At 41.6% G+C, this 20,001-nt stretch overlaps 1 protein-coding gene across 1 annotated transcript in view; it reads right to left on the reverse strand.

Moving 5' to 3' along the window:
* The window catches only part of LOC149776240 (uncharacterized), a 49,235-nt gene that overhangs the window by 16,372 nt on the left and 12,862 nt on the right, over positions 1-20,001 (reverse strand). Inside the window, exon 3 of the mRNA XM_089942279.1 lies at positions 17,640-18,215. Within this exon, the coding sequence (XP_089798405.1) occupies positions 17,640-18,215 (576 nt within the window). The remainder of the gene's footprint in view (positions 1-17,639; positions 18,216-20,001) is intronic.

Below are 20,001 nucleotides of genomic sequence, written 5' to 3' on the forward strand. Positions count from 1 at the left end.
GTAACGTGATTACTGATTGTAAATTACATTCGCAAAACGAGCTGAATGATGTCTACGTTTTGATACCCTTGGAGGATATAACATTGAAGTTATCTGAAAAATTTAGTAAATCTTTCATTATATAAGGAAAGATGAAAGATTCTACTCTTTACACGAAACAATCTGACGTGTCATCTTACATGATATGGGGACAGATGAAAAATTGTACTCATTACACGACAACGGATGGCATGTGGTCATACATGAAATGGGGACAGATGCAACAGTGTACTCATTACACAACAACGTATGACGTGTGTACTTACATGAACTGGGGACAGATGCAACAGTGTACTCATTACACAACAACGTATGACGTGTGTACTTACATGAAATGAGGACAAGTCCAAGACCGTACTCATTAAACGACAACATATGACATGTGGTCTTACATGAAATGGGAACCGAGACAAGATTTTACTCAATACACGAAAAAATATGCCGTGTAATGCGATATGAAACGTGGATATATGCAAGATTCTACTTATTACACAACAATACATGACGTGTGGTCTTGCATGATACGGGGACAGATACAAGATTCTACTCATTACACAACAATATCTGACGTGTGGTCTTGCATGATACGGGGACAGATACAAGATTCTACTCATTACACGACAATATCTGACGTGTGGTCTTGCATGATACGGGGACAGATACAAGATTCTACTCATTACACAACAATATCTGACGTGTGGTCTTGCATGAAATGGAGACAGATACAAGATTCTACTCATTACACAACAATATCTGACGTGTGGTCTTGCATGAAATGGGGACAGATACAAGATTCTACTCATTACACAACAATATCTGACGTGTGGTCTTGCATGAAATGGGGACAGATACAAGATTCTACTCATTACACAACAATATCTGACGTGTGGTCTTGCATGATACGGGGACAGATACAAGATTCTACTCATTACACAACAATATCTGACGTGTGGTCTTGCATGATACGGGGACAGATACAAGATTCTACTCATTACACAACAATATCTGACGTGTGGTCTTGCATGATACGGGGACAGATACAAGATTCTACTCATTACACAATATCTGACGTGTGGTCTTGCATGAAATGGGGACAGATACAAGATTCTACTCATTACACAACAATATCTGACGTGTGGTCTTGCATGAAATGGGGACAGATACAAGATTCTACTCATTACACAACAATATCTGACGTGTGGTCTTGCATGATACGGGGACAGATACAAGATTCTACTCATTACACAACAATATCTGACGTGTGGTCTTGCATGATACGGGGACAGATACAAGATTCTACTCATTACACAACAATATCTGACGTGTGGTCTTGCATGATACGGGGACAGATACAAGATTCTACTCATTACACAACAATATCTGACGTGTGGTCTTGCATGAAATGGAGACAGATACAAGATTCTACTCAATACGAGATAAGCTATTCCGTGTAACCTTACACGAAACGAGAACAGATACAATATTCTACGCAATACACGACAAAATATGATGTGTAAATCTTACATGAAATGAGGACAGATCCAAGATCATTACATGACAAACTATGCTGTGTAACAAACATAAAAAATTCCTGGTATAAAAATTAACATTTGCATGCCTCAGACGTCATGCGTTTACTTTATAAGACATTTTGGACTGACATTGCTCATTCCAAAAAAATTAAAACGTTTTGAAATCGGACTCGGAAACATTACATCAGTTGTATCACACGATGAATGCACTTCATACATTTACAGGAAAAGAAACATCAGTAGTATATGGGGTCACCCTAGCGTCAAGTGGACTTACCATGCAAAAACAGTCGATTCACTCTGACGTCAAGGGGAATTTAACATGGGAAATTTTAACATGGATGGAACTGTAGAGCGTCAAGGGGAATTGAACATGGAAATTGAACAGGACCGGTACTTTAACGTCAATGGGACTTTAACGTTAAAATATGGGGTTTGCACTTTGTCGTAAATGGAAATTGAACATGGGAATGTCACCTGGATGTCAATGGGAATTGAACTTTGGGTGACGTCATGAGGTTTATAGGGTCAAAACATTTTATAGGGATTTTAATGTATTTGTAAGGACAAAGGGTAGATAGGGACAAACATACAAATACACATTTAAACACACAGAAAAGACGACAGAAATGTTCTAAAACAAACCTCACAGAGAGAATAATGGCTCAAAAAAGAAAAGTCTATTGTATGGGTTCAAAACATTTATTCAAGTATATACATGGGCTCTCTGGCCTGTGCTTTGGTCTAAGCACTATCCATTTAATACATAAACATTTCTACATCAAACAAACCTATTTACTAGTTATTTAGTTCTTGGCTCTAGTAAACCTGTTTACATTTAATGTTCATTTATAAGAAAAAGCGAACACAAAACAAGTAACATGCAATCAAATAGGACAAAGTTCATGTTTCTCTCTCTCTATTCGTCTCACACGTTGTTAAAAATCTGGTCAGCTAGCACTTGTGTCCCAGCGTAGATATTTCCCATCACTTAATCCGTTTCATTCATAAATCGGCTGTTATATCCATCGTGCTAGGTACACTTATCAGTAAGCAGATCAAGTGCAGTCATCGTCTTCTTCCCATGGAGGTACAATGTATACCATATGAATGGTTACTTTTCCTTCGTTGATGTCAAATTTTCCTCTCATCGACTGCACGTCTTCAATAGCCCTAAAACGTTTGGACGAAGTTATTTCTGCAGGTGTGCTAAATCCGAGACATACAGGTGAGTTCAAACTGTCGCGATACATAGATAGGCTCAAACGACCTCGATCTTTGACTTGGCAATGACATTTGAGTTCCTCTAACAGTGAGTCAAGTAGGTCCGTAATGAAACCTGCTACTTCCTCGGCTGAAATGTCAGACGCGAAGTCTCTAAATTTCACCGTGTAGGTGTAAGTTGTCGTTCTAAATTTTCTTGAGGTCGCTGTCTGAGTCATTTGGATGCTAAAATACTCCTGTAGGTCTACTGAATCCTTTCCCTTCTTGGACGCACTTTGCTGTGACGGTATGGTAGTGAAAGAGGTCAGTGATGTTTGTTCCTTCTCTTTTTTCATCTGCGTAGAGTGATTCATCTTTCTCGTTGCTTGTCCTCGCAATGAAGTGTCGTTCTTGGAAGTCGTCCCTTTTTATACTGGGTGATATCAGTATGTCCATAAGGTAAAGTTTTGTGGTCTGGAAGTTTCACTAGCTGCACGTAGTTTGTCATGGCGTTAGTACATAAATAACTAAGATGTGTTACTGCATTGGTGATGTGATAGTGAGGCAAAGAATCACACCCGAGTTTCTCGTTGGACTTGAGTCTTACGCTGTATACTTGCTGTTTGAAGGGATTCATTTTTTCTCAATTGGTCTTAGTAGTGACAATGAACTGTTGGTCTTGGACGTTGTCCTTTTTTATATGCTGACCAATATTGATGTGACCGTACGGCAAAGTAAAGTGGTTGGGAAGTCGCACTCGCTTCTGGTACACGATTTGATAGACTTTTTCCAAGGGTCGACTGACGATGTGGTGAGTGGGTAAACGTACAATCTTGTTCGGCTGGTAGGTGGTCACTTTAAAGTTTGCATCCTCTCCAGACTGCAATGCTTCTTTCAATACGCCAAAGTTGACCACACGACTGGTACGATAATTCAGAGTCAATCCTTTCACTTTACATTCTGTGTGCACTTCTCCTTGTGGGTCCCGGTATTCGTAGCCGTAATTTTTAGGACCACCACTCGCGAAACTTAGAATCTTGTCGTCAGGATGTTCGTCTGTCCAGGCTCCTAAACGGTCTCCTTCGATGTTAAGGTGTTGCTGACCCGGTCGATCGATGTAGATGCAACTGTCCGTGTCAAAGTACAGGACGCGATCCCCTAACAGTTCTAAAGCTTCGTACAATTTTAAGCGAGCATGAGCTGTCACGTAAGCCGCAATGATGACATTTCCAAAAGGGTCGTCTTGTACAAAGTCCAGATCTTCTTCGTAATTGACCAAGATTAAATTCTCTCGAACGACGTCCACGTGTTTCATGTATTTGGTTTTGTCGTGAATCATCTGGAAGTAGCGGGAAGGTTCTGTCAAATATTCCGTCTTGGGTAAACACGGTCGTTGTGCCATTTTACCCCACAAGCAATTTAACATCACTTTGGCAAACGATCGCCTGCCTTCGTTTTTCTCGATGTGGTCTAAAGTGATGCCTTCTTGGTCCCTTTATTTCTCTTTGAATTTTATTTGGTCTTCGGGAGTGTGACACCAGGAAGGATAGCCGCTGACTTCTTGCTTCAGTTTCAAAAAGGCATCCACGTAGTCTGCGAAAATGCCTTTCTGAGTAGGGTCACCCTTGTGGTATTGTTGTGTCTTGGGAAAGTGGCAAATTTCGTACACTTCTAACAGTTGGTATCCCATGTCCATAGCTTTGAACAATTCTACGCTGACCCAGGTTCCCGTCAAGGCCCGTTCTTCCTGGGTGTGCTGACAAGGCTGATCTTGGTTGCACGTTTCGGCACAAGTACGGCACAAGGGAAACATCAGTTTGCCTTGACAATGGTGAGGTAAGACGGGATGGTATAGGTTCGTGGGAGGCAAAACTTTGCACTTGATCAAGCCTTCGTATTGTCGAATGTTGACCAGGTCGATGTGTTCCGTCAGCAATCGCGGGTGCCCTGTAGGAAAGTGACAATATTTGCACACGTAGGGATACAGCGAACACACATCCAAGTATTTGATTTCTTCTCCTTTCTCTTCGTCGGCTTGGTACAGCAAACAGGTGGCATTGGTCCTTCCTCCGTACAAACTATCCCTCGGGTTCAGGGGGTCCATCAGCTTGTAACTTTCCACGACACGTTTAAACTCGGGATCGATTTTCAAACGGTGATCGTATTCGTGTTCCCACATTTCCACCACTTGGTATCCTTGCTGTTCTAACTTCAAGCGTCGCTGACAAGTGTCCTGGTACAGGTCTTCCATGGTCCGTTGTAAAAACTGATTTTTAGTGTCACGGTCAGGGTAGCAGACGGGACATCCGTGAAATAAGCAACCGTTAAACCCATACACGATCTTGGGGTTTTTTAAGTCCCAGCCATCGACCGAATACGTTCCGATGGTCCTTTCGCCTCCTCCGTTGCGGGCATGCTGAATCCATTTGCCTTCCTTGTCGCACAAGTAATGTAACCAGCGTAGGGCTTTGACCGAGTATTGACGCTTGACATAGTTCGTCGTTTGAGGACTGATGACAGCCACGGTCTTTTGAGGCATGAATCGTTGGCGGTACACTAAGGAACACGCTTTGGCAATGGTGCAAGCTTCTTTCAAAGGATCGACCCCTCCGTGTTCCATGAACAGTTCTCGAAATTTTCCACAGCAACGTCGTAAAATGTCCACGTCGGAACGACAATACTTTAACATTTCTTCCTGAAAGTCGAAGGGGTCAGAGGCATGAGCCTGGTACCAAGCGTAGAAATCTTCTCGTTGTTCGGTACGCATGTTGTCGGGGTCGTAATAGTGAGCCTCAGGCAAATGGGGTAGAACGGCATGTTGATTGGCTTCCGTATTGAAAAAGTGTGGAAAGTACCCTTTAGCCATTTCTGTCATTCCAAACGTTTTAGGCGTTCGACTCAAAGGCATGGCCAAGTATCTCATCGAATCTTTAAACTGCACTTGTCCCACTTGCATGAAAATGATTTTGGCTCCGTTCAAAGTGACTTTAGGACGTTCGGTGCCATGTTCCGTATAGTACATCAAAAGAAACTGTCCATCGTATCCGGAGAAATTGTGAGCCATCACTGTGGCATGGCGATGACGATCTCGGTAACGTTCGATGTCCTCTTTGCTCCATGTCTTGTCGATGGGGTCTAAGACCCATTTGGCAAAATCGTCTAGCGTCTTTGGTCCTCGAAAGATTTTTTCACGCCCTCCAGGAATTTTGCTGCAGTGAGGGCAATAACTGAAGATAGGTTCTTGAATACACTTCTCGCACGCTCGATGAGCCACGCAGAAATTAGGAATGTGAATGCCAGTCTCTTGCATGCATTCGAAATCGAAAAAGATGAAATTGCCTTTCTTCTTGTGACCGTCCTCTTTCTCTGGTGGGGGTTGGTATTTTTGCACGTAACATTGGTGTTCCAAGTCCACGATGTGGTGACAAATGTGACATTGTTTCTTTCCTGAACGTACGTGTGCCTTGACACTATTGGTACGTATGCCTTGTCCACACGCGGGGCACAATCTCAGCAGTTGACAAGCGCATTTCTTCTGTGAACCTTGCGTCTTCAAATGTTGTTGGTAACAGGTAGGGCTGACAAACGTGCGCAGACAAGTTGAACAAGGCACTGGTTCTTCGCTCAGACAGGGTTGAGAGGCCAAACATCCTGAGCATTTCCATCCACAATGTTTGTGTTGCTCTCGATTATTATAACCATAGTCACATTTCTCACAATAATAAACATATCCCAGGAATGCAGTGATACTGGTAATGGTATCGAAATGTTCATCGTGATGATAAAGGTGAATGTATTTTCCGTCCTTAAAATGTTGGCCTCGAAACAACAGAGGCCCGCGCATTTCTTGAGGGTGCACTTTCAAGGTGTAGCGTGGAGCTAGGGCATCTTGCAATTTTTGCATCTCAGGAATGCCACAGGGTGTGTCTTTGGACAGTCCGGCTTGTTGTAACAGGAGTTCTGCTTCATTTCGTTGTTTGGCTCGGTCGGATTGTTGAATAGTTTTCCAGGTTCTTTTCCATTCTACCGTGTCGTTCCTGTTGGCATAGGTTCGTCCCACCACGATGGCACGGGCTAAACACATCTGGTCATGAGGGTTGTTAATTCGGACGAGACTTGTTTTGGTGTTGCGAAGGTCGTCCACCAATAAGACCTTTTTGCGTCCTGTCCCTTGAGGAAGAGAGACGTGAGCCATTTTCAGTGTGGCTTTACCATCGGTGATGTCAAACTTGTCATTGGATTGTTGCACCTGTTGTATCTTGTCCATGACTTTGGAAGGGGTCAGTTCTGCGGGTCTGCTAAACTCGATCCAAACAGGGGATTTCAAGCTGTCGTGTTGTATGGATAGTGTCAAGTGATCGTCTTCTTTGGGTTGACATTGTCGCTTGAGTGTGGTGAGCAAAGAATCCCACATCTCGGTGATGAACCCTTCTGCTTTCTCCAACGGTACGTCGGACTTGAAATCTTTAAACTTCACCGTGTAGGTGTAAGCCGTGGTTCTAAATTTTCTAGAGGAGCGCTTTTCCGTCTCTCGAATGTGATAGTACTTTTCAGGGTTGACTGGTGAACTTTGGTTTGGAGTAGACTCTCTCTGTCTGGTCGCAGACGTGGAAGGTGTTGGTTCAGGTTCGCTCATGTCTTCTATTTGAGCGAACACTTCTTTTCGTGTGTGAGGCGATACGTCACTTCGCTGCCTCTTACGTTCTTCTTCTCTCTCACTGAAATCGTGCGATCGTTTCATCTCGATTGCTGATTCAGAAATGATTTAACCAAGTTCATTCTTTCCATATATACCCTCTCTACCTCTCGTTGTGACAGTGACTCGGTATATTTCACAAGGCAAGTGAAAGCCAAGCATATAGGAACCCAACGACAGCGTTACGTCTTAAACACCTCATGCATCTTGACGACCCTTCGATTCAAACCCTACCACGAAAGAAAATAGTTGCAAGAAAAATAAAACAGACAGTTGGTGTCTTCAAGAGAGCTAGAGACGGCACTGTGTCGCTGGGACACGTACGTATGTACTCCAGAAAACTACGCTACTCGACAACGTGAGTGTGCTTGTCAAAATGTTTGAATAAGATTAAAAATGTTTGTCAGTTTCAAAACGCGAACCAGTACTGTGGCCGTTTAATATTTGATGTGGCAAGAAGAAATGGTACGATACGCAACAAAGGGTTTGTACGTTTACACTCCAATCTGTCTGTACTGCAATGGTAACAGCGCTCTTGCGTTGACATTATTTTGCCACACTACCTTTTAAATAAACAATGCATCACTCATCATAAACGATTTCATTGGCTATACCTATTTTCTTACCGCTTTCGCTTCGAATTGACTTCAGTACCTTTTCGCACAGCGACAAGATCGGACGTGTTTTTTTATTCTGCGGCTGGTCGCTACACTACTTGCCCTGAATTTACAACCAAACAATGTGTTACACATTGTAATTGACTTCATTGGCTAACCGATATTTTACACTTCTGTCTCTGTTGATGTGAGTGTGCTTGTCAAAATGTTTGAGTAAGATTAAAAATGTTTGTTAGTTTCAAAACGCGAACCAGTACTGTGGCCGTTTAATATTTGATGTGGCAAAGAAGAAATGGTACAATACGCAACAAAGGGTTTGTATGTGTACACTCCAATCTGTCTGTACTGCAATGGTAACAGCGCTCTTGCGTTGGCATTATTTTGCCACACTACCTTAAAAAAAAAACCCAAATGCATCACTCATCATAAACGATTTCATTGACTAAACTTATTTTCTTACCGCTTTCGCTTCGAATTGACTTCAGTACCTTTTTGCACAGCGACAAGATCGGACGTGTTTTTTTTTTGTTCTGCGGCTGGTCGCTACACTACTGTCAACAAGCCCTGAATTTACAACCAAACAATGTGTTACATATTGTAAGTGACTTCATTGGCTAACCGATATTTTACAATTCTGTCTCTATTGATGTGAGTGTGCTTGTCGAAATGTTTGAGTAAGATTAAAAATGTTTGTCAGTTTCAAAACGCGAACCAGTACTGTGGCCGTTTAATATTTGACGTGGCAAGAAGAAATGGTACAATACGCAACAAAGGGTTTGTACGTTTACACTCCAATCTGTCTGCACTGCAATGGTAATAGCACACTTGCGTTGGTATTATTTTGCCACACTACCTTTAATAAAACCCCAATGCATCACTCATCATAAACGATTTCATTGGCTATACTTATTTTTCTTACCGCTTTCGCTTCGAATTGACTTCAGTACCTTTTCGCACAGCGACAAGATCGGACGTGTTTTTTTATTCTGCGGTTGGTCGCTACTCTACTTGCCCTGAATTTACAATCAAACAATGTGTTACACATTGTAAGTGACTTCATTGGTCAGTCGATATTTTCCACCGCCTTAGCTTCAAATTGGTTTCACTTGTTATTCGCACCGTGAGATGATCAGACACGTTTTTCTGTACCTGACCATTAGTCACTTCACAAACAATAAAACTAAAACACAAATGATCAGCCATGAGCGGCTCATGGAAATTATGTTAGTCATGTTACGAAATATAGCACGACTTGTTTGGATGTACTTTTCTGTGGTCACTCTTTAATTACATGCGTCTTCAGTTCACTCTTGTGATATTTTTTGTAAAGGCTGTACGTACGTACGTGTCCCAGCGACACAGTGCCGTCTCTAGCTCTCTTGAAGACACCAACTGTCTGTTTTATTTTTCTTGCAACTATTTTCTTTCGTGGTAGGGTTTGAATCGAAGGGTCGTCAAGATGCATGAGGTGTTTAAGACGCAACGCTGTCGTTGGGTTCCTATATGCTTGGCTTTCACTTGCCTTGTGAAATATACCGAGTCATTGTCACAACGAGAGGTAGAGAGGGTATATATGGAAAGAATGAACTTGGTTAAATCATTTCTGAATCAGCAATCGAGATGAAACGATCGCACGATTTCAGTGAGAGAGAAGAAGAACGTAAGAGGCAGCGAAGTGACGTATCGCCTCACACACGAAAAGAAGTGTTCGCTCAAATAGAAGACATGAGCGAACCTGAACCAACACCTTCCACGTCTGCGACCAGACAGAGAGAGTCTACTCCAAACCAAAGTTCACCAGTCAACCCTGAAAAGTACTATCACATTCGAGAGACGGAAAAGCGCTCCTCTAGAAAATTTAGAACCACGGCTTACACCTACACGGTGAAGTTTAAAGATTTCAAGTCCGACGTACCGTTGGAGAAAGCAGAAGGGTTCATCACCGAGATGTGGGATTCTTTGCTCACCACACTCAAGCGACAATGTCAACCCAAAGAAGACGATCACTTGACACTATCCATACAACACGACAGCTTGAAATCCCCTGTTTGGATCGAGTTTAGCAGACCCGCAGAACTGACCCCTTCCAAAGTCATGGACAAGATACAACAGGTGCAACAATCCAATGACAAGTTTGACATCACCGATGGTAAAGCCACACTGAAAATGGCTCACGTCTCTCTTCCTCAAGGGACAGGACGCAAAAAGGTCTTATTGGTGGACGACCTTCGCAACACCAAAACAAGTCTCGTCCGAATTAACAACCCTCATGACCAGATGTGTTTAGCCCGTGCCATCGTGGTGGGACGAACCTATGCCAACAGGAACGACACGGTAGAATGGAAAAGAACCTGGAAAACTATTCAACAATCCGACCGAGCCAAACAACGAAATGAAGCAGAACTCCTGTTACAACAAGCCGGACTGTCCAAAGACACACCCTGTGGCATTCCTGAGATGCAAAAATTGCAAGATGCCCTAGCTCCACGCTACACCTTGAAAGTGCACCCTCAAGAAATGCGCGGGCCTCTGTTGTTTCGAGGCCAACATTTTAAGGACGGAAAATACATTCACCTTTATCATCACGATGAACATTTCGATACCATTACCAGTATCACTGCATTCCTGGGATATGTTTATTATTGTGAGAAATGTGACTATGGTTATAATAATCGAGAGCAACACAAACATTGTGGATGGAAATGCTCAGGATGTTTGGCCTCTCAACCCTGTCTGAGCGAAGAACCAGTGCCTTGTTCAACTTGTCTGCGCACGTTTGTCAGCCCTACCTGTTACCAACAACATTTGAAGACGCAAGGTTCACAGAAGAAATGCGCTTGTCAACTGCTGAGATTGTGCCCCGCGTGTGGACAAGGCATACGTACCAATAGTGTCAAGGCACACGTACGTTCAGGAAAGAAACAATGTCACATTTGTCACCACATCGTGGACTTGGAACACCAATGTTACGTGCAAAAATACCAACCCCCACCAGAGAAAGAGGACGGTCACAAGAAGAAAGGCAATTTCATCTTTTTCGATTTCGAATGCATGCAAGAGACTGGCATTCACATTCCTAATTTCTGCGTGGCTCATCGAGCGTGCGAGAAGTGTATTCAAGAACCTATCTTCAGTTATTGCCCTCACTGCAGCAAAATTCCTGGAGGGCGTGAAAAAATCTTTCGAGGACCAAAGACGCTAGACGATTTTGCCAAATGGGTCTTAGACCCCATCGACAAGACATGGAGCAAAGAGGACATCGAACGTTACCGAGATCGTCATCGCCATGCCACAGTGATGGCTCACAATTTCTCCGGATACGATGGACAGTTTCTTTTGATGTACTATACGGAACATGGCACCGAACGTCCTAAAGTCACTTTGAACGGAGCCAAAATCATTTTCATGCAAGTGGGACAAGTGCAGTTTAAAGATTCGATGAGATACTTGGCCATGCCTTTGAGTCGAACGCCTAAAACGTTTGGAATGACAGAAATGGCTAAAGGGTACTTTCCACACTTTTTCAATACGGAAGCCAATCAACATGCCGTTCTACCCCATTTGCCTGAGGCTCACTATTACGACCCCGACAACATGCGTACCGAACAACGAGAAGATTTCTACGCTTGGTACCAGGCTCATGCCTCTGACCCCTTCGACTTTCAGGAAGAAATGTTAAAGTATTGTCGTTCCGACGTGGACATTTTACGACGTTGCTGTGGAAAATTTCGAGAACTGTTCATGGAACACGGAGGGGTCGATCCTTTGAAAGAAGCTTGCACCATTGCCAAAGCGTGTTCCTTAGTGTACCGCCAACGATTCATGCCTCAAAAGACCGTGGCTGTCATCAGTCCTCAAACGACGAACTATGTCAAGCGTCAATACTCGGTCAAAGCCCTACGCTGGTTACATTACTTGTGCGACAAGGAAGGCAAATGGATTCAGCATGCCCGCAACGGAGGAGGCGAAAGGACCATCGGAACGTATTCGGTCGATGGCTGGGACTTAAAAAACCCCAAGATCGTGTATGGGTTTAACGGTTGCTTATTTCACGGATGTCCCGTCTGCTACCCTGACCGTGACACTAAAAATCAGTTTTTACAACGGACCATGGAAGACCTGTACCAGGACACTTGTCAGCGACGCTTGAAGTTAGAACAGCAAGGATACCAAGTGGTGGAAATGTGGGAACACGAATACGATCACCGTTTGAAAATCGATCCCGAGTTTAAACGTGTCGTGGAAAGTTACAAGCTGATGGACCCCCTGAACCCGAGGGATAGTTTGTACGGAGGAAGGACCAATGCCACCTGTTTGCTGTACCAAGCCGACGAAGAGAAAGGAGAAGAAATCAAATACTTGGATGTGTGTTCGCTGTATCCCTACGTGTGCAAATATTGTCACTTTCCTACAGGGCACCCGCGATTGCTGACGGAACACATCGACCTGGTCAACATTCGACAATACGAAGGCTTGATCAAGTGCAAAGTTTTGCCTCCCACGAACCTATACCATCCCGTCTTACCTCACCATTGTCAAGGCAAACTGATGTTTCCCTTGTGCCGTACTTGTGCCGAAACGTGCAACCAAGATCAGCCTTGTCAGCACACCCAGGAAGAACGGGCCTTGACGGGAACCTGGGTCAGCGTAGAATTGTTCAAAGCTATGGACATGGGATACCAACTGTTAGAAGTGTACGAAATTTGCCACTTTCCCAAGACACAACAATACCACAAGGGTGACCCTACTCAGAAAGGCATTTTCGCAGACTACGTGGATGCCTTTTTGAAACTGAAGCAAGAAGCCAGCGGCTATCCTTCCTGGTGTCACACTCCCGAAGACCAAATAAAATTCAAAGAGAAATAAAGGGACCAAGAAGGCATCACTTTAGACCACATCGAGAAAAACGAAGGCAGGCGATCGTTTGCCAAAGTGATGTTAAATTGCTTGTGGGGTAAAATGGCACAACGACCGTGTTTACCCAAGACGGAATATTTGACAGAACCTTCCCGCTATTTCCAGATGATTCACGACAAAACCAAATACATGAAACACGTGGACGTCGTTCGAGAGAATTTAATCTTGGTCAATTACGAAGAAGATCTGGACTTTGTACAAGACGACCCTTTTGGAAATGTCATCATTGCGGCTTACGTGACAGCTCATGCTCGCTTAAAATTGTACGAAGCTTTAGAACTGTTAGGGGATCGCGACCTGTACTTTGACACGGACAGTTGCATCTACATCGATCGACCGGGTCAGCAACACCTTAACATCGAAGGAGACCGTTTAGGAGCCTGGACAGACGAACATCCTGACAACAAGATTCTAAGTTTCGCGAGTGGTGGTCCTAAAAATTACGGCTACGAATACCGGGACCCACAAGGAGAAGTGCACACAGAATGTAAAGTGAAAGGATTGACTCTGAATTATCGTACCAGTCGTGTGGTCAACTTTGGCGTATTGAAAGAAGCATTGCAGGTCTGGAGAGGATGCAAACTTTAAAGTGACCACCTACCAGCCGAACAAGATTGTACGTTTACCCACTCACCACATCGTCAGTCGACCCTTAGAAAAAGTCTATCAAATCGTGTACCAGAAGCGAGTGCGACTTCCCAACCACTTTACTTTGCCGTACGGTCACATCAATATTGGTCAGCATATAAAAAAGGACAACGTCCAAGACCAACAGTTCATTGTCACTACTAAGACCAATTGAGAAAAAATGAATCCCTTCAAACAGCAAGTATACAGCGTAAGACTCAAGTCCAACGAGAAACTCGGGTGTGATTCTTTGCCTCACTATCACATCACCAATGCAGTAACACATCTTAGTTATTTATGTACTAACGCCATGACAAACTACGTGCAGCTAGTGAAACTTCCAGACCACAAAACTTTACCTTATGGACATACTGATATCACCCAGTATAAAAAGGGACGACTTCCAAGAACGACACTTCATTGCGAGGACAAGCAACGAGAAAGATGAATCACTCTACGCAGATGAAAAAAGAGAAGGAACAAACATCACTGACCTCTTTCACTACCATACCGTCACAGCAAAGTGCGTCCAAGAAGGGAAAGGATTCAGTAGACCTACAGGAGTATTTTAGCATCCAAATGACTCAGACAGCGACCTCAAGAAAATTTAGAACGACAACTTACACCTACACGGTGAAATTTAGAGACTTCGCGTCTGACATTTCAGCCGAGGAAGTAGCAGGTTTCATTACGGACCTACTTGACTCACTGTTAGAGGAACTCAAATGTCATTGCCAAGTCAAAGATCGAGGTCGTTTGAGCCTATCTATGTATCGCGACAGTTTGAACTCACCTGTATGTCTCGGATTTAGCACACCTGCAGAAATAACTTCGTCCAAACGTTTTAGGGCTATTGAAGACGTGCAGTCGATGAGAGGAAAATTTGACATCAACGAAGGAAAAGTAACCATTCATATGGTATACATTGTACCTCCATGGGAAGAAGACGATGACTGCACTTGATCTGCTTACTGATAAGTGTACCTAGCACGATGGATATAACAGCCGATTTATGAATGAAACGGATTAAGTGATGGGAAATATCTACGCTGGGACACAAGTGCTAGCTGACCAGATTTTTAACAACGTGTGAGACGAATAGAGAGAGAGAAACATGAACTTTGTCCTATTTGATTGCATGTTACTTGTTTTGTGTTCGCTTTTTCTTATAAATGAACATTAAATGTAAACAGGTTTACTAGAGCCAAGAACTAAATAACTAGTAAATAGGTTTGTTTGATGTAGAAATGTTTATGTATTAAATGGATAGTGCTTAGACCAAAGCACAGGCCAGAGAGCCCATGTATATACTTGAATAAATGTTTTGAACCCATACAATAGACTTTTCTTTTTTGAGCCATTATTCTCTCTGTGAGGTTTGTTTTAGAACATTTCTGTCGTCTTTTCTGTGTGTTTAAATGTGTATTTGTATGTTTGTCCCTATCTACCCTTTGTCCTTACAAATACATTAAAATCCCTATAAAATGTTTTGACCCTATAAACCTCATGACGTCACCCAAAGTTCAATTCCCATTGACATCCAGGTGACATTCCCATGTTCAATTTCCATTTACGACAAAGTGCAAACCCCATATTTTAACGTTAAAGTCCCATTGACGTTAAAGTACCGGTCCTGTTCAATTTCCATGTTCAATTCCCCTTGACGCTCTACAGTTCCATCCATGTTAAAATTTCCCATGTTAAATTCCCCTTGACGTCAGAGTGAATCGACTGTTTTTGCATGGTAAGTCCACTTGACGCTAGGGTGACCCCATATGTTACTAACATCGTAGGAGGAGCTAAAGAGATGATAGGCGGAGCTGAAGAGATCGTGGAGCGAGCCAGAGAGAGCGACATGCGGGGATTGTCTGGGATGCTAGAGAGCTCGTGTAGTGGAATGGAGAGATCATAGGGTGGGCTAAAGAAGGCAAGCTGAAGAAAGCGTATATTGGGCTGGAGCGATCATAGGTTGGAATGAATAAAGCGAGCTGGAGAGCTCATAGAGCAACTTGGAGAGCTCGTATAGTGGGCTGGAGAGCTCATAGAGCAACTTGGAGAGCTCGTATAGTGGGCTGGAGAGCTCATAGAGCAACTTGGAGAGCTCGTATAGTGGGCTGGAGAGATCATAGGGTGAGCTGAAGAAGGCGAGCTGGAGAAATGGTAGGGGAAGCTGGAGAGCTTATATAGTGGGCTGGAGAAATCATAGGGTGGGTTGAAGAAGGCGAGCTGGAGAGATCGGAGGGTGGGCTGGAGAGAACGAGCTTAACAGTTTATAATTATTTGTGTAAGGGAAGTAAATAATGGATAAGCCTTTCGGGGAACTGTAAATTAAGGTCTTAAAAGATATCAGAAAATTTCCATTGCTGAACCACGAAAAAAATTAACTGACAATCATTTCATATAAATGCATTCACATATCACACAGAGGCGAGCCAAAAGCGATGGGAAACAGGAAAATGAAAGTCTATAATCCCAGACAACCATATTTATTTAATATAGCTCTTGTGTATATATATATATTAAATCTATATATAATCCTCTCCAGCCCATCCTACGATCTTTCCAGCACACCCACTTTGAACGATTTGCTGTGTGTTATTTTATGTCTTCTGTTCCAGTAGTGCATATGGACTCGGGACACAATTATTACCTCTGATTTAATTTTGTTGGTGATACAAGAGTTAAATGTATGTACTCTTTGTATTTGTTTATTCTTTAGAATGGGAACATATGTATATAATTGTCTGCATGCAATTCAGTGACAGTGCATATTGAGTAATAATGTATTGATGCTGATCCGGAAGTGACATCACTGACTCATTGCATTGTGTTGTTTACAATTATTCCTCTCAAAAAGTGCTGGATAAACTGTCAAGAACATCACCGTGTATTTATCTTTGAAGGTATTTTAGATTAACATACGATTTATTAGGCGTTGGACACAGTGGGAAGTTCAGTACTTAGAAACAAATGATGAGACTGTATAGGGAATACATATCCACGAGCCTCCTGTACTAGTAGTACACACAATGTCAAGGCAGAATCAAGGATGTCCACGGAACTACGTTTCTTCAAAACTCTTGGAGAAAATGAATCATCTACAGTATGCTACTTCCGGTATGCGGACAAGTTATATTAAACATTAAAGAAAATATTCCTGAATGCGTAAGTTGTTGTTTTTAATTACTGTCTTAATCGTCTAAAGTGTCAAATATATTAAATGTATTTAGTATGGCGTAAAAGTCATTTTGCCGGTACTTCCTTTTTTTGTATAAACCTGCTATATTTTACTTGCTAATTGAGTGCTAAAACAAATTTGAATACGTAGAACATGGATCAAGTTAGAAAATGAAGCATTGGTGTTAGCCAACAAACATGTGAAAATAGCCAGTACTCGAGAATTATGCGCAAAGCACCTTCAAGCACCTTTAGATCGTTTCCACAATAGACACTGGTATGACAACTGAGAGGTTCATATATATATATATATATATATATATATATATATATATATATATATATATATATATATATATATATATATATATATATATATATATATATATATATATATGTGTGTGTGTGTGTGTGTGTGTGTGTGTGTGTAGAGAGAGTTGTTGTTGTGCGGTTAACTCCATTTTTCAGCACATGATAGGCTATGTATGGCGGCCAGTATTAATGGTGGAGGAAGAACCCGGGAAGAACCACCGACTCACGAGAAGCTACTGGCAAGCTTTCTCACATACCCACATTGGCCGAATCCTAGACTCGAACCCACGCAGACAGAGGTGCGATGGCAGTTATCCGTAACGGAGAGCGCGTTAGACCACTCGGCCACTGCCCCCCCCCCATATATATATATATATATATATATATATATATATATATATATATATATATATATATATATAGAGAGAGAGAGAGAGAGAGAGAGAGAGAGAGAGAGAGAGAGAGAGTAATAATAATAATAAAAATAATGATAACAAGAAGAAGTGGAAGATGACTTACCAGGTGTAGTGGTAGTCGGAGTAGTAGTAGTAGTAGTTGGGATAATAGTAGTAGTTGGAATAGTAGAAGTAGTAGTAGAAGTTGTAGTAGGCGGGGTGTCAGTAGTGGTACGGGTAGTAGTAGTATTTGTCGGAGTAGTTGCAGCAGTAGTCGGAGTAGAAGCAGTAGTATTAAGTGTAGTAATTGGTGTAGCAATAGTAGTTGGAGCAATCGTAGCTGTCGGAGCAGTAGTAGTAGTAGGAGTACTAGTTGTAGTCGGAGTAGTAATAATTGTAGTAGTATTTGTAGCAATAGTCGGAGTAATAGCAGTGGTAGTCGGAGTAGTCGTAGTGGTAGTCGGAGAAGTAGTAGCAGTGGTGGTAGTAGTGAAGGTGATTGCAGTAAAAACATTGGTCTCCACCGGTGGGGGTGTGCATCTGCTTTCACAGGACTCCTTGCTCAGAAAGTTGTTCCTGCTTCCGTAGCATCCGCCATATGCAAAGCGATTGCACTCGAAGGTCAGGGGATCAAAATAGTAACGAAAGGTAAACTTTCGGCAAAACCCGTGGCTCCTAAGCATCATACAACGCTTCAAGACTGCAAATAATAATAATAATAATAACACAGACTGGAATAGTTTAATTAGTATCCTGGCTTCAAAAAGAATTGTACCCGACACATTGCAATAAAACATTTGTCAGGCGATCCAAAATTATCGCTGCACATTAGTCATGCTATTCAATGGTTCAAAAGAAGTGCGAGTGAGAACGTAAATATTCAAGTATGTCTACACATCATTGTTTCTTTCTGATCTGAAAAGTAACCTGATGTAGATAAATCATTAGCGTCTGAGCCTCTTTTGTTTGGGTCACGTGTTCATCTTAAATAATCTGTTATCGGCTTCAAATTACAAAATAACCCATCTCCTTTTAGTAAATTAAATCATTTCATTTTGTAAAAACAATGAACAAGACAAATAAATTCTAATACGAATCTAAATCCTACAAGAGATCAAATAATTAACAATACTGTATGAACCTGTCCACTCCCGATATTTATTCTGGAACTCTTTGCCACCCACCCCTAAAAATCACCTATGCCCGCAATATTTTGTTGATGCATCTTTTGGGACTCAAATAGCTTTTTAGGAAGAAACTTCACTTTATAACCTATGTGTATGCAATTCTGTTAGCCCATCGCGTATTTTTAATTGCCCATAAATATAGCTTATTGACATTTAAGTGTGCGCTATTTTGTATACCTTATCGTCCCCCAAGTTTGCCTTGAATTGTATCTCTTCTGAAATGCCAGAAAGTCCATATAATTTCTGATCAGCAGTTACGTTTAAAGTTTCGTTTCGAAATGGTGAATGTTAGAGATTTTAGAAAAGCTTGAAATGACCAAAGGATCTTATTTGAAGATTTGCGATGTTTACATGTGTACTTTCAGCATGTCTGCAACAGTTTAACAATATTATATAGTGGCGAAATAGTCAAAACTTCGAGATATTGAAGTAATCTAGTATCTCTTCATTTATCTATTTATTTGTGTTCATTTTGTTCAGCTATAAAATAAATCTGGTGGTATCAAATTCATCCTATCAATGTGTCTACATAGTTTTCATTTACTAATTCAAAGATTGTACGTGTATCACATTCAAAGACTGTACGTGTATCACATTCAAAGATTGTACGTGTATCACATTCAAAGACTGTACGTGTATCACATTCAAAGACTGTACGTGTATCACATTCAAAGATTGTACGTGTATCACATTCAAAGATTGTACGTGTATCACATTCAAAGACTGTACGTGTATCACATTCAAAGATTGTACGTGTATCACATTCAAAGACTGTACGTATGTCATGTTCAAAGAAAGTACGTGTATAACGTTCAAATACATCATTATTCCTTTAAAGATGGTTTGGTTTCTATCATGGTACATGTACTAGGGGGAAATTATTTCTTAATGTCCAAAACCTTGAAACAGTTTTGCAACGCGGATGAAACTTAAACAAAATTAGCCTAATTACGAAAATAATATTTGTAATTAGTTGGTTTTTAAAGTTTTCATAAACTGTTAGTAACTACAACAAACTCGCAAACGAATTTTAATTTTGATAGATATAGTTTACAAATGTGTTCAAAAAATAGAACTATCCATTTTGGTCTCATAAAGGTTTCTTGAAATGGGAAGAAAGGTTTGACCAATTTACTTGAAAACCATTTTCATAGCAAACGACGTTTCCCGTTAAATGTTACATGTTGATCTTCACAGCATAAGAAAATGGTGATATAAATGGAACGTCTTTTGAAGGAAACATTAGATTCAAGTATTAAATAGGCGTACATATACATAAATTTGATTGATAAAATGATA

Source organism: Sinohyriopsis cumingii, chromosome 18 (genome assembly GCF_028554795.1).
Source record: "Sinohyriopsis cumingii isolate HCF-2022 chromosome 18, ASM2855479v2, whole genome shotgun sequence".
In the NCBI taxonomy this organism is placed as follows: domain Eukaryota; kingdom Metazoa; phylum Mollusca; class Bivalvia; order Unionida; family Unionidae; genus Sinohyriopsis; species Sinohyriopsis cumingii.